Source organism: Symsagittifera roscoffensis, chromosome 4 (assembly GCF_963678635.1).
Source record: "Symsagittifera roscoffensis chromosome 4, txSymRosc1.1, whole genome shotgun sequence".
Taxonomy (NCBI): Eukaryota; Metazoa; Xenacoelomorpha; order Acoela; family Convolutidae; genus Symsagittifera; species Symsagittifera roscoffensis.
In genome coordinates this window covers 42,087,228-42,105,729 of record NC_087065.1, presented here as the reverse complement: position 1 = coordinate 42,105,729, position 18,502 = coordinate 42,087,228, and the positions used below count along the sequence as shown (strand labels likewise).

General features: G+C 35.3%; 1 protein-coding gene across 1 annotated transcript in view; it reads left to right on the top strand.

The window, feature by feature from the left end:
- Positions 1–18,502, top strand: part of LOC134844455 (uncharacterized) — a 114,234-nt gene that overhangs the window by 82,864 nt on the left and 12,868 nt on the right. The window contains exon 11 of the mRNA XM_063861152.1: positions 1,626–1,848. Within this exon, the coding sequence (XP_063717222.1) occupies positions 1,626–1,848 (223 nt within the window). The remainder of the gene's footprint in view (positions 1–1,625; positions 1,849–18,502) is intronic.

Below are 18,502 nucleotides of genomic sequence, written 5' to 3'. Positions count from 1 at the left end.
ACTACCCTTGGTTCGGTTTTATTAATCAAGGAAAAACTTTTAGTATCTTAGCCTAAATATGGATGTCGTACAAAGACGTCAACTGGTAGCAAGGTTGACAATTTAACTAATGTGATGCACAGCAGCAGTTTTAAGGGACTAGCGACTTTTCCTTTCTGTCGGCGGCTCGAAACTCTCGCCATCTAGAAGTATTCAGTTCTCATTCTGTTACTTTTTTACAGCATTCAATTTTAGCCTGACAAATTACAACTTGGATGCGAGCATGTACTAATTTTGAAGGAGGAGCTTAGACCGAAAAAAAATTCGATTGTTTTTAAAAATTTGCCTGCGGAGCAAAAATTGTTGCCAAAAATAGCTTTTCAGAAAAGCTCATGTACTTACTTTGAAAAACTAAAATTATACTTGACGAATCCGCGCTTTAAAATGTACTTAATTTAAAGTGCAGAGCTCACTTTGAAAGGTACTTTACGACCTAAGTTTTCTTAAATGCTTCCACATCAAATACTGAAAATAATAAGTCAGACGAACTACACGAAGTCCATTGCCAATTTTATTAACGTTCAATCTCTTGTCAAATTGATGTTTGAATGGGTTTTCCGACAAATCTTTCAAAAATGAAGATTACCTGTCAAACTTCTGCGGTTAAAAAAAGGTTTGAATGGCATTTCCGACTAATCCAAGAGCAAACAAAATTTAAAAGCTTTTAAGCTCTATATTTTAGTTTCAAAGCTCGCGTGTTGATAGTGAATTATTGTTGTTCCGACTTTCGATACGAAAGTAACGGAATATTTGTGCTCGGGCTGGTTGTTTTTTCTTCAGACAAATTTCGACTTTTTAACTAGCCATTTTTGACAACAATGTTTATATCATTCGAAAGGTATTGATCTCATGAGCTCCAATTTGAAAAGATATTTCACCTGTGATCATTTTTTGTAAAGTTACGCGCGTTAAAAAATTGCTTATTTGGCCAATATGGGATAAGTAAATTGCGATATATTGCGTGTTTATAGCACGCGGAAGAAGCAAATTAATGCGTTTCAACTTGAATTGAAAACAGCAACTTAACCTTTTTTTTATCACAATACGAGACGCTAAACACCCCCTCAGTGTTTTACATAGCGTGCAGGGGATAAAGTGAAGAAAAAAATTAAACTTTTTTCTCAATTATTTTTTTTTCAATTATTCAGTCAGAAAAAAAAACTTTTTAATAAGCCTTACGTGCAGTCGGAGCATTCAGGGCTTCTTCTTGATATACGAGCTTTTTTGGATTTCTTAAAGCCATCTAAAAGACATTGTTGTCTTCAGCTCAATTTTCAAAAGATCTTTCTCCTGCGATTATTTTTTGTATAGTTACGGAGGTTAGAAAATAGCTAATTTGGTCAACTTGGGATAATTGAAATACAAATTTTTTGCGTACTTATAAAACGCGGGTTAAAATAGAGAAAATGAAGAAAAAATGAAAAAACAATTTTTTATTTTGTCATTTATTCAACCAAAAAAAACTTTTTAATTGGCCTTAAGTGCAGTCGGAACATTCAGGGTTTCGCCCTGATAAACTAGTAGCAGTCTTGTTTAGATTTATCTTTTCCTGACCAGGCATGCAAAATTGTTCCATATCATTTTAGAGTCATATCATCAAACGAGTGGACATTTCCGAGACATCCCAGAGGAAGGTCGTCTGATGGCAGGAAAAGAACACGGGTTCACAATGGGCTCAAATAGCACGCGAGAGACGAGAATAAGGGATGATGAAAGCGATTCTGGGGACCGGGGGAAGTTTTCGGTCACTGATGAAAGTAGCGAGACAGGGGAAGAAAGGGGCGGCAGGGTGTCTACGTTTGACAATAGGTACCCGTGCCATCAAGCCTAAAGCTCTTCCCGCATTACCCAGCTAAACCTCCTTTTAATCCCAAAAAAAAGAAAAAATATTGTGTCAAAAGAAACATTCACGGGTTGACATTCAAAAAAATGCTATTCATATAATTTCATGAAAAGTGATGGCTAGCATTTTTTCAAAAATAGCAACTATGCCGAAACATTCGCGGGTCGAGTTCTATACAAAAAACCTAGTCTTCTACTTTCAGAAATGGGTTCTTTGAAAAAATGCTTATCGTGCATTTTCACACAAAAGAACTAAAAATCAAAACTTTTTTGCTTGATGCCGAAATATTTTTCAAAATAGTAAGATAAACTTAAAGTCTGTAAAAAACAGGCCGCGACTTCGTAACACTTAAGCTGTTGAATCAAATTGTTTTTCGACAGTACACGAATAGTTACAATTTTTTGATAAAAAAATTATGTGGAGAATTTGAAACAAAAGTTTACACGACGTTTCTCTCAATACTCAATGCATTTCTCAAACGAGAAAACCTTGATTATTCTGTTTCAGGACTCCACACAAAATCATGAAGCGAAACACAAAAATAATTATTCTTTATACATAAAAAGAGATTATACGTCAAGAAAATGCAAAAATGTTGATTTTTAATAGTTGTCGCTCTAAAATTTGAAAACAATCAACTACAATTCAACAAAAATTTATAATAATGATAATGTTACTATTATTAGTTATTCATTCGTAATTGATTAGAATGGTTTGATTTTCAGTTTATTTTCTTTATTTTTTTGAAACAAGTATACTCCATTGTAATCAGTATTAATTCATTTTAACGAGTATAATTCATTTTTTAATCTAATTTTGTGGATTATTTCCTCATTGTTTTAAATTTCTGATCAATTAAGTTTTTCAATCTTTTTATTGAGTTAAGGTTAATTACTTTTTTGTTTCTTCAAGTTTCACTTCTTTATATCAATCGCGTTTTTATGACAAGTTTTGTTTTTTTATTTGCTATTTAATGGCTTCAGTTTTACTCGCCAGTCTTTCAATTTTTCAATTTACCCCAGCCTCCCACTCCACCCCCAAGTTTACCCACTGCCACAAATTTAAGTTTCCCCCTCCCCCACGCTTACCCTCTTCCTCTATTCATTATGATTGGGTTGGTCGGTAAACGCGGGAACAGGTACAATATACTGGGGAAAATTAGGTTTGTGGGATGAGCAGGCGCGGATCTAGGAATTTCTCAGGGGGGGGGGCGTATTTTTAAACAAAAAATTGAAAACACTGTCAACCTTTTTTTAAGTCGACCAAATTAATTTCCTGAGATCTCCCAAACCAATATAAAGACCCTAATTTGACCAATTTTTCTGCGCCGGAATCAAATTTTTGAAAAAGGCCAAAAAAGCGTTTTTAGGCACTTATCGGAAAATGTCGACTAAAAATCGCGTTTTTTTGGCGCGCGCTCCCCCTCAAAATTAGTATAGATTGGCCCCAAAGGCGCCAGTAGAAAAATTTTGAGGTCAGTCAACCAAACATGGATATCCCAAAATAGAACAAAAGGGGGACCCTTTGGGTCGGCAGGGGTCGAATCCCTGAGGGAAAAGGCATTAGCCCCCCCCCCCCCCCGATTCCCACTAAATCCGCTACTGGGGATGGGCAAGTGGTAGTTCTGATGTGGACGTGTCATGGATTTTTTGCGGAAAATACTCGCTTATATTGAAAACTAAACCGTATTATGGTCGATCCTTGTACCCGCATTGAAGAAAAGTGAGAACAAAAATCAATTTTAATGAGTTTTTGTGATCTAAAATATTGACAATTTAATCTATTTCCATATTACGCTCAGAAAACTAAATTGGACCAAAACTGCATTTAAATCCAATTTTCTCGCAAAACAAGAAGTATTATAATTCATTTGAAATCCATTATAATGGATAATATAATAAGTAGAAAATCACAAAAGGCTAATCGTGCGTTTTCACAATTAAAAGAACTAAAATCAATTTTTTTTGCTTGATGCCGAATTCTATTTTCAAAATAGTTCGATAAACTTAAAGTCTCTAAACAAAACAGCCCGCAACTTACCAACACTTAAGCTGTTGAACCAAACTGTTTTTCGGCAGTACAGGAATAAACACATTTTTTTGATAAAACTATGTGGAGAATTCGAAACAATATTTTACACGACGATTCTCTCAATGCATTTCTCAAACCAGAAAACCTTGATTATTCTGTTTCAGGACTCCACGCAAAATCATGAAGCAAAACGCAAAAATAATTATGCTTTATACATAAAAGGAGATTAAACGTCAAGAAAAAGCAAAAATGTTGATTTTTAATAGTTGTCGCTGTAAAATTTGAAAACAAATCAACTACAATTGAATAAAAATTTATAATAATGTTAATGTAACTAGTATTAGTTGTTCATTCGTAATTGACTGAAATGGTTTGATTTTCAGTTTATTTTCTTTATTTTTTTGAAACAAGTATACTCCATTTTACTCAGTATTAATTCATTTTAACAAGTATAATTTATTTTTTAATCTAATTTTGTGGATTATTTCCTCATTGTCTTAAATTTTTGATCAATTAAGTTTTTCAATCTCTTTATTGAGTTAAGGTTAATTATTTTGTTGTTTCTTCAAGTTTCACCTCTAAATATCAATCGCGTTTTTATGACAAGTTTTGTTTTTTTATTTGCTATTTAATGGCTTCAGTTTTACTCGCCAGTCCTTCAAGGTACCCCAGCCTCCCACTCCACCCCCAAGTTTACCCACTGAAACAAATTTAAGTTTCCCCCTCCCCTAAGTTTCTCCTCTTCCTCTATTCATAATGATGGGGGTGGTTGGTAAACGCGAGAACAGGTACAATATACTGGGGAAAATTAGGTTTGTGGGATGGGCAGGCGCGGATTTAGGAATTTCTCAGTGGGGGGCGTATTTTAAAAAAAAAATGAAAATTCTGTCAACTTTTTTTTAAATCGATCAAATTGATTTTCTGAGATATCCCAAACCAAATACAGACCCTGATTTGACCAATTTTTCTGCGCCGGAATCAAATTTTTGAAAAGGCCAAAAAAGCGTTTTACGGCACTTATCGGAAAATGTCGACTAAAAATCGCGTTTTTTGGCGCGCGCTCCCCCTCAAAATTAGTGTAGATTGGCGCCAAAAGCGCCAGTAGAAAAATTTTGAGGTCAGTCAGCCAAACATGGATATCCCAAAATAGAACAAAAGGGGGACCCTTTGGGTCGGCAGGGGTCGAATCCCTGAGGGAAAAGGCATTAGCCCCCCCTTTCCCCCCAAATCTGCTACTGGGGACGGGCAAGTGGTAGTTCTGATGTGGAGGTGTCATAGATTTTTTGCGGAAAATACTCGCTTATATTGAAAACTAAACCGTATTATGGTCGATCCTTGTACCCGCATTGAAGAAAAGTGAAAACAAAAATCAATTTTAATGAGTTTTTGTGATCTAAAATATTGACAATTTAATCTATTCCCACATTACGCTCAGAAAACTAAATTAGACCAAAGTTGGATTTAAATCCAATTTTCTCGCAAAACAAAAAGCATTATAATTCATTTGAAATCCATTATAATGGATAATATTTTAAGTAGAAAATCACAATAAAATTTTTTTTTCTCTACTTTATTTTTGTTTCGCCTCGTGCAAAATTTTGCAAAAGTTTCTCCATATATCAAATGAGTTTTGCGGAAATTTTGCTAGTGCACAACCTACTCAATTTCTAAAACTAAACTCAAATTGCAAAAGGATTCCATTAACCTCTCCCCCCTTAACGTTTGCCCCTTTGCGCCCTTACAACTCTCCATCCTAAAGTTTGCCCCCTGGCCCCCTTACAACCCCCCCAAACGCCCGCATCTGGGGGATTGGTTCAATTGGGGTTCATGTGAGGGAGAAGATTGGTTCAATTGGGCTGCAATTGGGTTTCATATGAGAGAGGGGGTTGGTTCAGGTGGGGGATGGCGTGAGTAAGGGTACTAAGGGGGCAAACGCTAAGGGATGTATTGGAAGATGGGACTAGTCCATCTCATGTTTTGCCCTCCCCCCAAGTTTCTGATAAATTGAGAAAATTGTTGAAAAGAACGAAATTTAGTCATTAATCAACATAAGAAACTAACAAAAATCAAAGTTGCACAGAAAAAAATTGAACAACAAGAAACCGATTTCAGGTTAAAACGTAAAAAAAAAAAACTTTATGTGCGTAAAATTTTTTATCTCAAAAAAATGAAAAAAAATCTATTATAATTGAGTAATATTGCCAGTTTAACCACTATTAATTCATTTTAACGAGTATAATTCATTTTTTAATCTAATTTTGTGGATTATTTCCTCATTGTCTTAAATTTCTGATCACTTAAGCTTTTCAATCTTTTTATTGAGTTAAGGTTAATTATTTTGTTGTTTCTTCAAGTTTCACCTCTTAATATCAATCGCGTTTTTATGACAAGTTTTGTTTTTTATTTGCTATTTAATGGCTTCAGTTTTACTCGCCAGTCCTTCAATGTACCCCAGCCTCCCACTCCAACCCCAACTTTATCCACTGCCACAAATTTAAGCTTCCCCCTCCCCCACGCTTACCCTCTTCCTCTATCCATTATGATGGGGGTGGTTGGTAAATGAGGGAAGAGGTACAATATACTGGGCAAAATCAGGTTTGTGGGATGGGCAGGCGCGGATCTAGGATTTTCTCAGGGGGGGGGCGTAATTTTTTTTTAAAAATTGAAAATTCTGTCAACCTCTTTTTTAAGTCGACCAAATTGAATTTCTGAGATATCCCAAACCAATATAAAAACCCTAATTTGACCAATTTTTCTGCGCCGGAATCAAATTTTTGAAAAGGGCCAAAAAAGCGTTTTTAGGCACTTATCGGAAAATGTCGACTAAAAATCGCGTTTTTTTGGCGCGCGCTCCCCCTCAAAATTAGTATAGATTGGCCCCAAAGGCGCCAGTAGAAAAATTTTGAGGTCAGTCAACCAAACATGGATATCCCAAAATAGAACAAAAGGGGGACCCTTTGGGTCGGCAGGGGTCGAATCCCTGAGGGAAAAGGCATTATACCCCCCCTTTCCCCCCCAAATCCGCTACTGGGGATGGGCAAGTGGTAGTTCTGATGTGGAGGTGTCATGGAATTTTTACGGAAAATACTCGCTTATATTGAAAACTAAACCGTATTATGATCGATCTTTGTACCCGCATTGAAAAAAAGTGAGAACAAAAATCATTTATAATGAGTTTTTGTGGTCTAAAATATTGACAATATAATCTATTCCCATATTACGCTCAGAAAACTAAATTGGACCAAAACTGGATTTAAATCCATTTTTCTCGCAAAACAAAAAGCATTATAATTTATTTGAAATCCATTATAATGGATAATATAATAAGTAGAAAATCACAATAAAAATTTTTTTTTCTACTTTATTTTTGTTTCGCCTCGTGCAAAAGTTTGCAAAAGTTTCTGCATATATCAAATGAGTATTGCGGAAATTTTGCTAGTGCACAACCTACTCAATTTCTAAAACTAAACTCAAATTGCAAAAGGATTCCAATAACCTCTCCCCCCCCCCCTAACGTTTGCCCCTTTGCGCGCTTACAACTCCCCATCCTAAAGTCTGCCCCTTTGCCCCCTTACAACCCCCCCCAAACGCCCGCACCTGGGGGATTGGTTCAATTGGGGTTCATGTGGGGGAGAAGATTGGTTCAATTGGGGTTCAATTGGGGTTCATATGGGGGAGGGGGTTGGTTCAGGTGGGGGATGGCGTGAGTAAGGGTACTAAGGGGGCAAACGCTAAGGGATGTATTGGAAGAGGGGATTAGTCCATCTCATGTTTTGCCCTCCCCCCATGTTTCTGATAAATTGAGAAAATTATTGAAAAGAACGAAATTTAGTCATTAATCAACATAAGAAACTAACAAAAAATCAAAGTTGCACAGAAAAAAATTGAACAACAAGAAACCGATTTCAGGTTAAAACGTAAAAAAAGACTTTATATGCGTCAAATTTTATATCTCAAAAAAGTGAAAAAAAATCTATTATAATTGAGTTATATTGCCAGTGTCCACAAAAGTTTAAAAAAAGCTCAATTATAACGGATTAAAAAGGTATTTGTTGCCTCCAAATAAATAGCAATCTTATAATTCATTTTTAATTGATTACAATTGATTTTTTTTTTCATTTTTGTGGACACGACTCTGACTATGAAACTCAATTATAATCAATTTTTGGTTCAATTAACAGGGTTAAATTTGTCACAATAATCGATTATCTAGACTACATTTATCTCAATGAAAATTCATTATAATAAAAATGTATCCATGAAACTTCGGTGCGGGTCATGCAGCAAAAAAATGCTAGTCGTAGACTTATCCGGCAAATTACAAGACGTGTGAAATGCTTGTATCCCTTTTGTGAAATTGTATGACTGGCATTTTTGTCAACGAGGGCTCTTATCTCCGAAGAATTGTTGTTGCAGAATAAATGGCTGCTGTTGCCAATCCAAATCTCAGTTTTGAGTCCGTTGGCAAAACTTTTCTCAAATAAATTGGCCCAAAATTTAGGAGGCAAAACGTATGCTTCTAATTATTTGAATTACATTTTCAAAGAGAACTCTGTATCTACTGCAATTTTCAAAAATGACAAAAATCCTGAACAATATAATCGATTATAGATGCCTTTTTAAATCTTAAATCCATTTTTAAAACTTAAATCCATTTTTAATGGGTTATAACCGTTTTTTTTTCTTCGAAATAACATAACTCATTAAATTCGAATTCTCCTTTTATTTAAATAATTTTTTTTTATCAACATAAATCTCTGAAAATCAATTTTTTTAGCCACAAAAAAAAACATTATAATTGATTGATTTTGCAAAAAATTGTTTACTCAGAGCTTGCTGCACTTTTTCTGCAAAACTATGTCGAATCAAAGATAAATTTGAACTAAATCTTACATAACATGAAACAAAAAACGCAAAATCAAATCACCATATCTTGTTTGTTTTCTGGCTATTTTATTCTTGTTTGAAAATTTTTTTTTTCAAATTTCATCAATAATTTTTGGAAAAAAATCCATTACAATCTAATATAATAAATTATATTGATATGAAAAAAATTGGGATTGTTATTCATTTTTAATTGATCAAAATTGATTATACTTGATTTTTTTTAATACTGACAATGAAAATCCAATATAATTGGTTATTATCCATGAAATTCCAGTGCGGGTGTTTCATGATTATTTCACTTTTTGAATACTTAAAATTGTGTTTTAAATAAATGTCATAGAATTGACTACTTATTCTGTGCCCAAAAATTACTATTGAGTAGGATAGTCGACCTGGACAGGAAATTTGAGTAAACGTTTTCCTGCTTGCCAGCGGGAAACGTAACGCTATTAAAATGAAACATTCAACTCGATTTCGTTCCCCTTTGATTTTTAGTAATAACATGACCTCTTTCCTGAAAATTGTCCATTAAGCTTTTATGTAGGACAAAACCAGCAGCGTGTAGGTTGGGGGAACGACCCTTCCCCTTCAATTCTGATTGCCAAAGTCCCCCCGTTGATACATTTCTACTTGATCCATTTTTGACTTGCCAACATCAAAATTGTTCTATAGGCGACTTCGGCACCAATCGATACAACTATGTTTGAGGGGGAGCGCGCGCCAAATTTCTAAAGTGCTCAAAACGCTGTTTTTTTTTAAAAATTGCCTGCGGCGCAGAAAATTTTCGGCACAATAGGGTCCTTATAGTTTTTTCGGAGAGCGCGAAACATTAAATTGATCGACCTAAACGAAAAAATGTCGACAAAATTTGCCTTTTTTCAAAAAACCGCCACCCTAGAATTTTTTCTGCGCACGCCACTGGACAGAACCAAGAGCGGATCTAGGATTTTCTCGAAGAGTGTGGGGGGTTCGGATTTATAAAAAAAAATCAAAAATTTTGTCGACCTTTTCTTTTTAGGTCGACAAAATTGATTTTCTGAGCTCTGCCAAATACTATGAAGACCCATTTTGACCAAATTTTCTGCGCCGCAGGCAAGTTTTTGAAAAAACATGCCAAAAACGCGTTTTTAGGCTTTTTTTGGAAAACGTTGACCAAAAAATTACTCCCCCCTCAAAATTAGTATACAAACTACGAAAAAACTTAGGGTTGGTCAGCCAAAAATGGATATCTCAAAATAGTACAAAGGGTGACCCTTTGGGTCGGCAGGGGGTCGAATCTCTGAGAGAGAAGCGTCCAATCCCCCCTTCTCCTAAATCCGCTGGTGGACAGAATCATTCATTTTTAAAAACTGGATTGCATGAGGATACATTTTATAACAAACCTCCTTGTCAGAATATTTAAGAAAAAAACGGAATATTTTCATTCAATGTAGTTTTTTCTTGCAATCTATTTTCCTCAAGAAACTGCGCGAATTCAAAAATTATCAAATTCAAAAAGAACAAGACTGCTCGTATCAGGGCGAAGCCCTGAATGTTCCGACTGCCTTTTAACGTTTATGGAGCAGCAGTAATAACATAAAAAATGAAATGAAATAAAATAAAATGAAATTTTTTTTTTTAAATTTGAAATTTTTTTAATGAAAATCATCCCCCCACACGCCATATAAAGTACAAAAAGATAGATTTTGTTCCTTGTAACAAATCAATTATGGCAAATAAGCTTCGTTCAACCAATTTGGAACGATTTATAAGACGGATTAAATCTCCACTTACGCGTTAATAGCGCGAATTATATCGCGCGTTAATTGTCCCAAATTGGTCAAAATGGCCAAAAAGGCAATCTTTAAACCCTCATAAGTTTACGAAAAATGATCACAGGTGAAGTAATTTTTCAAATTTAAGCTCATGACAACAATGGCTTTCGAATGATATAAAAAAAATCAGCCAAAAATGGCTAGTTAAAAAGTCGAAATTTGTTTGAAGAAAAAAAAACCCACCCCGAGCACAAATATTCCGTTACTTTCGTATCGAAAGTCGGAACAATGAGGAGCAGAATTGTGCGTGCTTATATTGTTTTAACTATAAGACGAACGTGTAACTTATATGTGCACGGCGAATGATCCGCGCCCTAATGGTTCCTCCAAATTGATCTACATATTCTGATTCACTTAGTTTTTAATGTAACCTGTTTTGCTAGTCAGAATATCCATAGTTCACCCGCTATGATAATCATAATATTAATATATTAATAATTATCATAATCCGGGAAGGAACCTGGAAAGAGTTAAGGCAATAATAAAGCACATCCAGTGGGGCTCAATGTATAAAAATTGATTATAATGGAAAATGGTAGGCTAAAATGTCATTATAATCCATTATTATTGCAACCCGCATCCAAATTTAGGCGTAAGTAATCGATTAGAACGGTTTTTTATGCTCATTTTTTGACAATTTTAACTGATTATAATTACCAATATTAGGTGTTTAAAAGATTTATAATAGATTATAAGCGTGATACTTTCCAAGAAATTATAATCTAATATAATCGAATTCTATTGACTATAGTTCATACAAAAGTTCTTTAAATCAATTATAATCCATTATAATCGTTGGATTAATAATCGACTTTAATCAATTAAAATTTATTATAATTGTCACAAATTTGATTTTAATAAGAAAGATTATATTCAATTATGATTTGATTCAAATCAAACTTTTCTTTTTTGATATAATTTCTCAACTTTTTAATCGATTATTAGTGCTTGGAACTGAATGCGGGAAATTAAGAGCATGAAATGGGGTGAATAAAACAAAGAGTTGGGCGTGTAAACCTGGGAAAAGTTTAGGGTGGGGGATTAAACGGGTGAGATGTCAGCGAGGAAGTGTACAAGGTTATGTAAATATTGAGGGTGATATAGAGGGTCGGCATGGGATGTAAATTGGATTAGGGACATTACTTACAGATAAGCAAAAAAATTGAAAAATTAAAAACTTAACGAGATTCTCGTTTCAACTGATGTAACGTGTGATTTAAGCTTAAGGCAACTGTTGCGTTTTGAATATACAACACTGCATTTGAAATTTTTAGAAAAAAAAACACAAAATTTGGATTATAATCGAATATAATCGATTAAAATCAATTTAAGTCGATTATAGTAATTTATTTTGATTTTCATAGATACTGACAATGAAAACCCAATAGAATTGATTTGTATCCTTTAAAACTCCAGTGCGGGCAGTGCCAGAAAGTTCAAGACTTGTAAGAAAGTTTGTTTGCGGAAAAAATCAAGTTTCTCATTAGAACACATTCTCATTCACAAAAGTAATGATGATCATGCTATTAAAGTATTTTACACAAAGTCCAGGGGCTTCAGTTTTTGCATTTCTACTTAGTCTTGTGAGTTTGCGCAGCAGTTGCAAGCACAAATGATACGCCAAGTACTTGAATCGTTCTCAGTGAAATTTCCAGTATATAGCCGTGAGTTTTTCTTGAACATTTTTGTATTCCAATAGTACCAGGTCAAATCCAAGACACGTTGAGAGTTTTTCGAGCAGAAAAAGCAATCTTAATCAAAACTGGTTTTGGTTTTTGTTTTTGTTTTAATTTGGCAACGAGGAACGGTTCTTATGATTTTGTCGAGTTATAACTGAGATATCAGGGCTTGAAGTCATAGTGTTGAAAATGTTGCAATTGTAATTTAAAAAAATTAACTGTTTTGTAATTGTTTTCTTTTCAGTGGCAAAACTTTGAAAGAAAACAGCATCTCGTGAAGCAACAAGAGCGGAAGTAATCGAAATTTTTTGAGTCTTTCTTTGTAAGAGATTGATGAATAATAGAGTTTTCATCCTTTTGCTTTTTTCCATTTGCAACTATTTTGAGCTCTGTTTTGTTGTTCCGACTTTCGATACGAAAGTGACGGAATATTTGTGCTCGGGGTGGGTTTTTTTTCTTCAGACAAATTTCGACTTTTCAACTAGCCATTTTTGACAGAATTTTTTTATATCATTCAAAAAGTATTGTTGTCCTGAGCTTATATTTGAAAAGATATTCTACCTGTGATTATTTTTCGTAAAGTTATTGGGGCTTAAAGATTTCCATTTTGGCCAATTTGGGACAATTAACGCGCGATATATTTCGCACTAATAACGCATAAGCGGAGATTTAATACGCGTTAAAAATTGTTCCAAATTGGTTGAAGGAAGCTTATTTGCCTTAAATGATTTGTTACAAGGAGCGAAATCTACTGGTTTTTACTTTATATGGCGTCTGGGGGGATGATTTTCATAGAAAAAACTCAAGAAACTCAAATTTTAGAGAAAAAAAATGTTCATTTTGTTTTATTACATTTAATTTTTTTTTGTTATTACTGCTCCATAAACGTTAAAAGGCAGTCGGAACTTTCAGGGCTTCGCCCTGATACGAGCAGTCTTGTTGTTCCGACTTTCGATACGAAAGTAACGGAATATTTGTGCTTGGGGTGGGTTTTTTTTTCTTCAGACAAATTTCGACTTTTTAACTAGCCATTTTTGACGGAAACTTTTTATATCATTCGAAAGCTATTGTTGTCGTGAGTTTAGATTTGAAAAGATATTTCACTTGTGATCATTTTTCGTAAAGTTATGAGGGTTTAAAGATTGCCGTTTTGGCCATTTTGACCAATTTGGGACAATTAACGCGCGATATAATTCGCGCTATTAACGCGTAAGCGGAGAATTAATCCGTCCTAGAAATCGTTCCAAATTGGTTGTAAGAAGCTTATTTGCCACAATTGATTTGTTACAAGGAGCGAAATCTATTGTTTTGTTTTTTATATGGCGTGTGGGGGGATGATTTTCATAGAAAAATTTTCAAATTTTAGAATTTTTTTTTTCATTTCATTTTATTTCATTTAATTTTTTTATGTTGTTTATGTTATTACTGCTCCATAAACGTTAAAATGCAGTCGAAACTTTCAGGGCTTTGCCCCGATACGAGCAGTCTTGTTGTTTGGTTTTCAGATTGAAGATCTAAGTGATATCAATGGTAAAATTTAGCCACAATAAGTATTTGGTGTTTGTGAGATAGATGCCAACTTTGATGTAAAAAGTTTTAACTAATAGATTGCTTCGATTGCTGATAATACTCACTGCTCAAAGTTGTCACTTCAAGTGAATTTTTACATGCCGGAAATCCAAGATCTTTTTTAGTATCAAGTTCCAAACGTGCGCTATGGCTTAGGTGGATTTTTGTGAATCTAACGAGAGTTTGACAACCATAACTAGATAATTTGTAACGTTCAGACTCATCTGGGTTGTTTCGTATCAATTACTGAAGAAACTCGTAACCATTTATAATTCTGATGAGTTTTTTTGTTGGAGCTGGTAATCATCCGCATTAGCAAAACCTTGGAACTTCAAGCCAGCTGGTTGAACGTTGATTATGCGGAGATATAATAATAGATCCTCGAAGAGCTACACTAATAGCTTTTAACCCGATGCGTCCAATTTCGCTCGAATCTTTTCGACGTTCCGCTCGAACCAATTTCGCTCGACCAATTTTTCGCCGTTTCCGCCAAGACCAAATGATGATACCTTCTTGAATGGTAAATCAGATTCCCCTTGTCATAAAGTTTCTCAAAGTGCGTATAAACAGCCAAGAAGTGATTAGTTTTATCAATATGCGTTAATTTGTAGATCTTGTAATGAAACCTTATCATTTGAATTATAGATACGTTGGGTCAAATTCGAAATTAAGTTTCATAGAAATTTGTGAGCATTTGAGCTGACAATTGGTCAATTATAAATCTTTTCAGCTTCTCAGCCAATTAGATTTGTTGGTCGATAGTTAGTCCTTGAATTTTTGTCATCGCTCTAGTTTATAGGGCATATTCCACCTTTTTCCAGATTTCTGACCATGTGCTTTTGTTTGTGATTATGTTGAACAGAAGGTAAGAAGATTTTTTGAGACGGTTTCCTAGACTAATCAAAACCGTATATCCTAGATTGTTGGATCCCATATCTTCGTTAGCCTTCATTGGCTCTTTTCCGGTCCCCCCCCCCCCCTTTGTGAAGTTATACAAAGAGATGTTCAAAAATTGTTCACACGGCAATTTTCATGTTAGAAATGTTGTGAAAATTTGTTCAGCTGTTCACGCTGACACGTTTTAATGCAGTTTATAACATTAAAAATTTTTTTAAAAAGACTTTCATGTAATGAATTTCAGAAAAAATGAAAGGGGGTGGGGAAACTGGAAAAGAGCCCCTTCATTTTTGTTGTGATTCAGTATTTTTAGTATGTTATAACCTTGACCTCTATTATCTAATTACGTACCAGTCAATGTTAACTCTACGAAGTCCAGTGGACTTCGACTCATTAGTTGCTCTTTTTAGACTACAGTCAGTTTTAATTCAAACAATACGTTTATTCTCTTTTAACCTTAGTTAGATACAATAGTTACCAGTGGTACATCTTAACTCTTTATTATGGCGCAGTCAACAACTGATTCGAACCTGAGGGGAATACCCGCCTTTTGGCCGAACCACACGGTAGAACCCCCCACCCAATGGAACAATTGGATAGACCAATTCCATTTGGCCATTATCGCGAAGGAAAATCTAGACTTAGATAACCTCAAAGAACCAATGGAAGGGGAGACGACGTTACCGATCCTAGAAGGTGCCCAGGAGTCAGAAACTGACCAACAGAGGAAAGCCAGGGAGGCCAGGAATAAAGAAACAATGCGAGTTTACGAACACGCTGAAGAGAAAAGACTAGCAGAAGAAAAAAGGAAATTCGGAGGAATGAGGAGATATGAGGCCAATAAAAAAGTAAGGTCAATCCTATACTTGGCCTTAGGAGCGGAAGGCAAAAGAGTTTTCGCCCAGAAACATCCAAGGGTAAAAATCCTAGGAATCTCATTCAAGGAATTTTACGAAATGCTAGAATTGGCTTTTATCAAACCAACCAACATAACATTTGAAGGATACAAACTATTGAGCAGGAAACAAAAGGATAGAGAATCCTATGAACAATTTTGGGGCGCGTTATCAGATTTGGCGAGATCATGTGAAATTGGAATTAACGCAGAACAGGAGTGGATCAGAGACGTAATTATTTTTAACATGAAAAACTGCGACTTACAACGTAGACTACTTTCGGAAACTCTCAATCCATTGGATGCACTAAACCAAGCAATAATTGACGAAAAAGGCTACTATAACCACCTCAAACTGACCAGTATGACTAGATCTTTCAATACGACAGGAAATAGTGGGAGAGGGTATGAAAACTTCAACAACGTAAAAAAGGAACCAAGCTTGAACATAGAAAGATCAAATACTTGTATGAAATGCGGGAATGCGTTTACCAAGGGTCATCTGAATGTGTGTCCGGCGAAAGAAATCGTGTGTAATATTTGTAAATATAAAGGACATTTTGGAAGACTTTGTAAGTCGAAAGGAAGAAAACCCGCTGTAAATATTGTAGATGAAGCTGTAAATAGTCAGAATTGTTCATATTCCCCAGAAGATCTTCAGATGAGAAGCGAAGAAAATTTTTGCGGAGTGATTAACGCTTGGACCGAAGAGGGGATAAGTGATAACGATGACTATTCCGTTCTCAACATTAGAACAATCAACGATACCAATGGTTTGGAAACAAAGAAACTTGTCAACATCGGTTTGGGAGACGACGCGATAGTCAACTTGAACATTCCAGTGGATTCGGCAAGCCCAGTAAGCTTCCTGAAACAAAATGTACTTCACGAATTGAAACTGAGAAATCCACAGTTGAAGATTCAGCCAGTTGAGAAGAAAACGAGGGAACTATACTGCGGATTCACTAACGACACAATCAACATCATCGGGAAAGTGGTAGTGAGGTTACAATCCAATGGATGGACCGCGGACGAAACCCCATTTTTTATCACTTCTGGACATGAGAGGAACATCCTGGGTAACGACAATCTCCCGAGAATTGGAATAGAGATAGCCCAACGACAGCCTCTACTACCTGTCAACAACATATCACGCCCAGAGTTGTGTAAGTTAAATAATTATTCAGACACGACCCTTAATCTGTATCATAGGTACAAAGGGCTATTTAACAGAGTGGGGAAAATACCATCGGACAGAAAAGTTACTCATTTCCATTCCCCATTCAAACCTATCCAAACCAAAGGTAGAAGAGTTCCCTTACATCTACTCGATAACGTAAAAACGGAACTAAATAGAATGGAAAAAGAGGGGCATATCATAAAATTGAACAAATGCGATGAAGATTGTTTTATAAGCCCAATTGTGATTACAAGAAAAAAAGACGGTAGCATCAAGTTGGCATTAGATTCGAAACTATTAAATAATCAGATATTCAAGAACAAGTACCAGATGCCAAACATACATGAACTGATCGATAATATTGCTCTTCAACTGTCAAGCAAAGAGTCAGGGGAAGTTTGGTTTAGTAATCTAGATCTAAAGAACGCATATAGCCAACTACAATTATGCACAGACACTAGCAAACAGTGTAATTTTAGTATCGTGGGGGGCGAAACCACTGGAACCTATAGGTTTTTAACTGGATTTTACGGATTGGGCGATATGCCAAACGAATTCCAGAGGGTAATGGATTCCTTATTGAAAGACATTCCTTTTACCAATTGTTATATCGACGACATTTTAATAGCTTCAAAAGGTTCATTGAATGAACACAAAGCGATACTAACAAACATTTTAAACATTTTGGACAACAAGAATATGGCGGTAAAATGGGAGAAATGTGCATTCTTCCAAAAAGAAATAGAGTGGCTAGGTTTCAAGATATCAAAATCGGGCGTGAAACCATTGGTGGGAAAGTCAGATTCGATGAAAAACCTACCAAACCCCAAAAACATATCTGAACTTAGGTCTTTCTTTGGATCGATCAATCAGTATATGAAATTCGTCCCGAATTTGTCCGCTCTAAGTTCCCCCTACGACCACTTCTTGTGAAGAAATCAGTCTACCAATGGAATGACGAACATACTAAAGCATTTGAAGAACTAAAACAACAGATAGTGAAGATAACAGAGAACAACCACTTCGACATAAAAAGGATGTCAAGACTAAAGACAGACGCTTCCCATAACGGCTTAGGAGCTACCCTAGAACAATGGAATGGAGAAAATTGGGTAACAATAGCATTCGCCTCCCGATTTTTAAACAACCACGAAAGTAAATATTCTACAAACGAACTTGAATTGTTGGGGGTAGTCTGGGCTACAGAACATTTTAAAAATTACTTGTATGGTGCCGAATTTGAAATTGTGACGGACCATAAGGCATTATTATCAGCATTAAATGCAAACCAGAGCAACAAAACTATGCATAGCAGATTAACCCGTTGGGTAAATCGACTGTTACCATTTAATTTTAAGATCAAACACATTCCGGGAAAAGAAATGGGATTTACAGATTTATTGTCGAGACTACCTTCAGGTAAAGCACTCCCTACATCACACTACGATAGCGAATTTGTAGTGGCGACAGAACAAAAGATTGTAGAAAACCTCTCTGTAAATAACGATTGTAAAAAGAACAATTGTAAAAAGAACGAAGTGTATAATCCATTGGATGTAAATACGATTAGTAACTTGGATTGTAATAATCCAATGGGTGGAAAGAAAGATTTATCGCAAAGCATCCAACGGTCGTTCTTCTCGAATATTCTGAATTACGTAAACGACA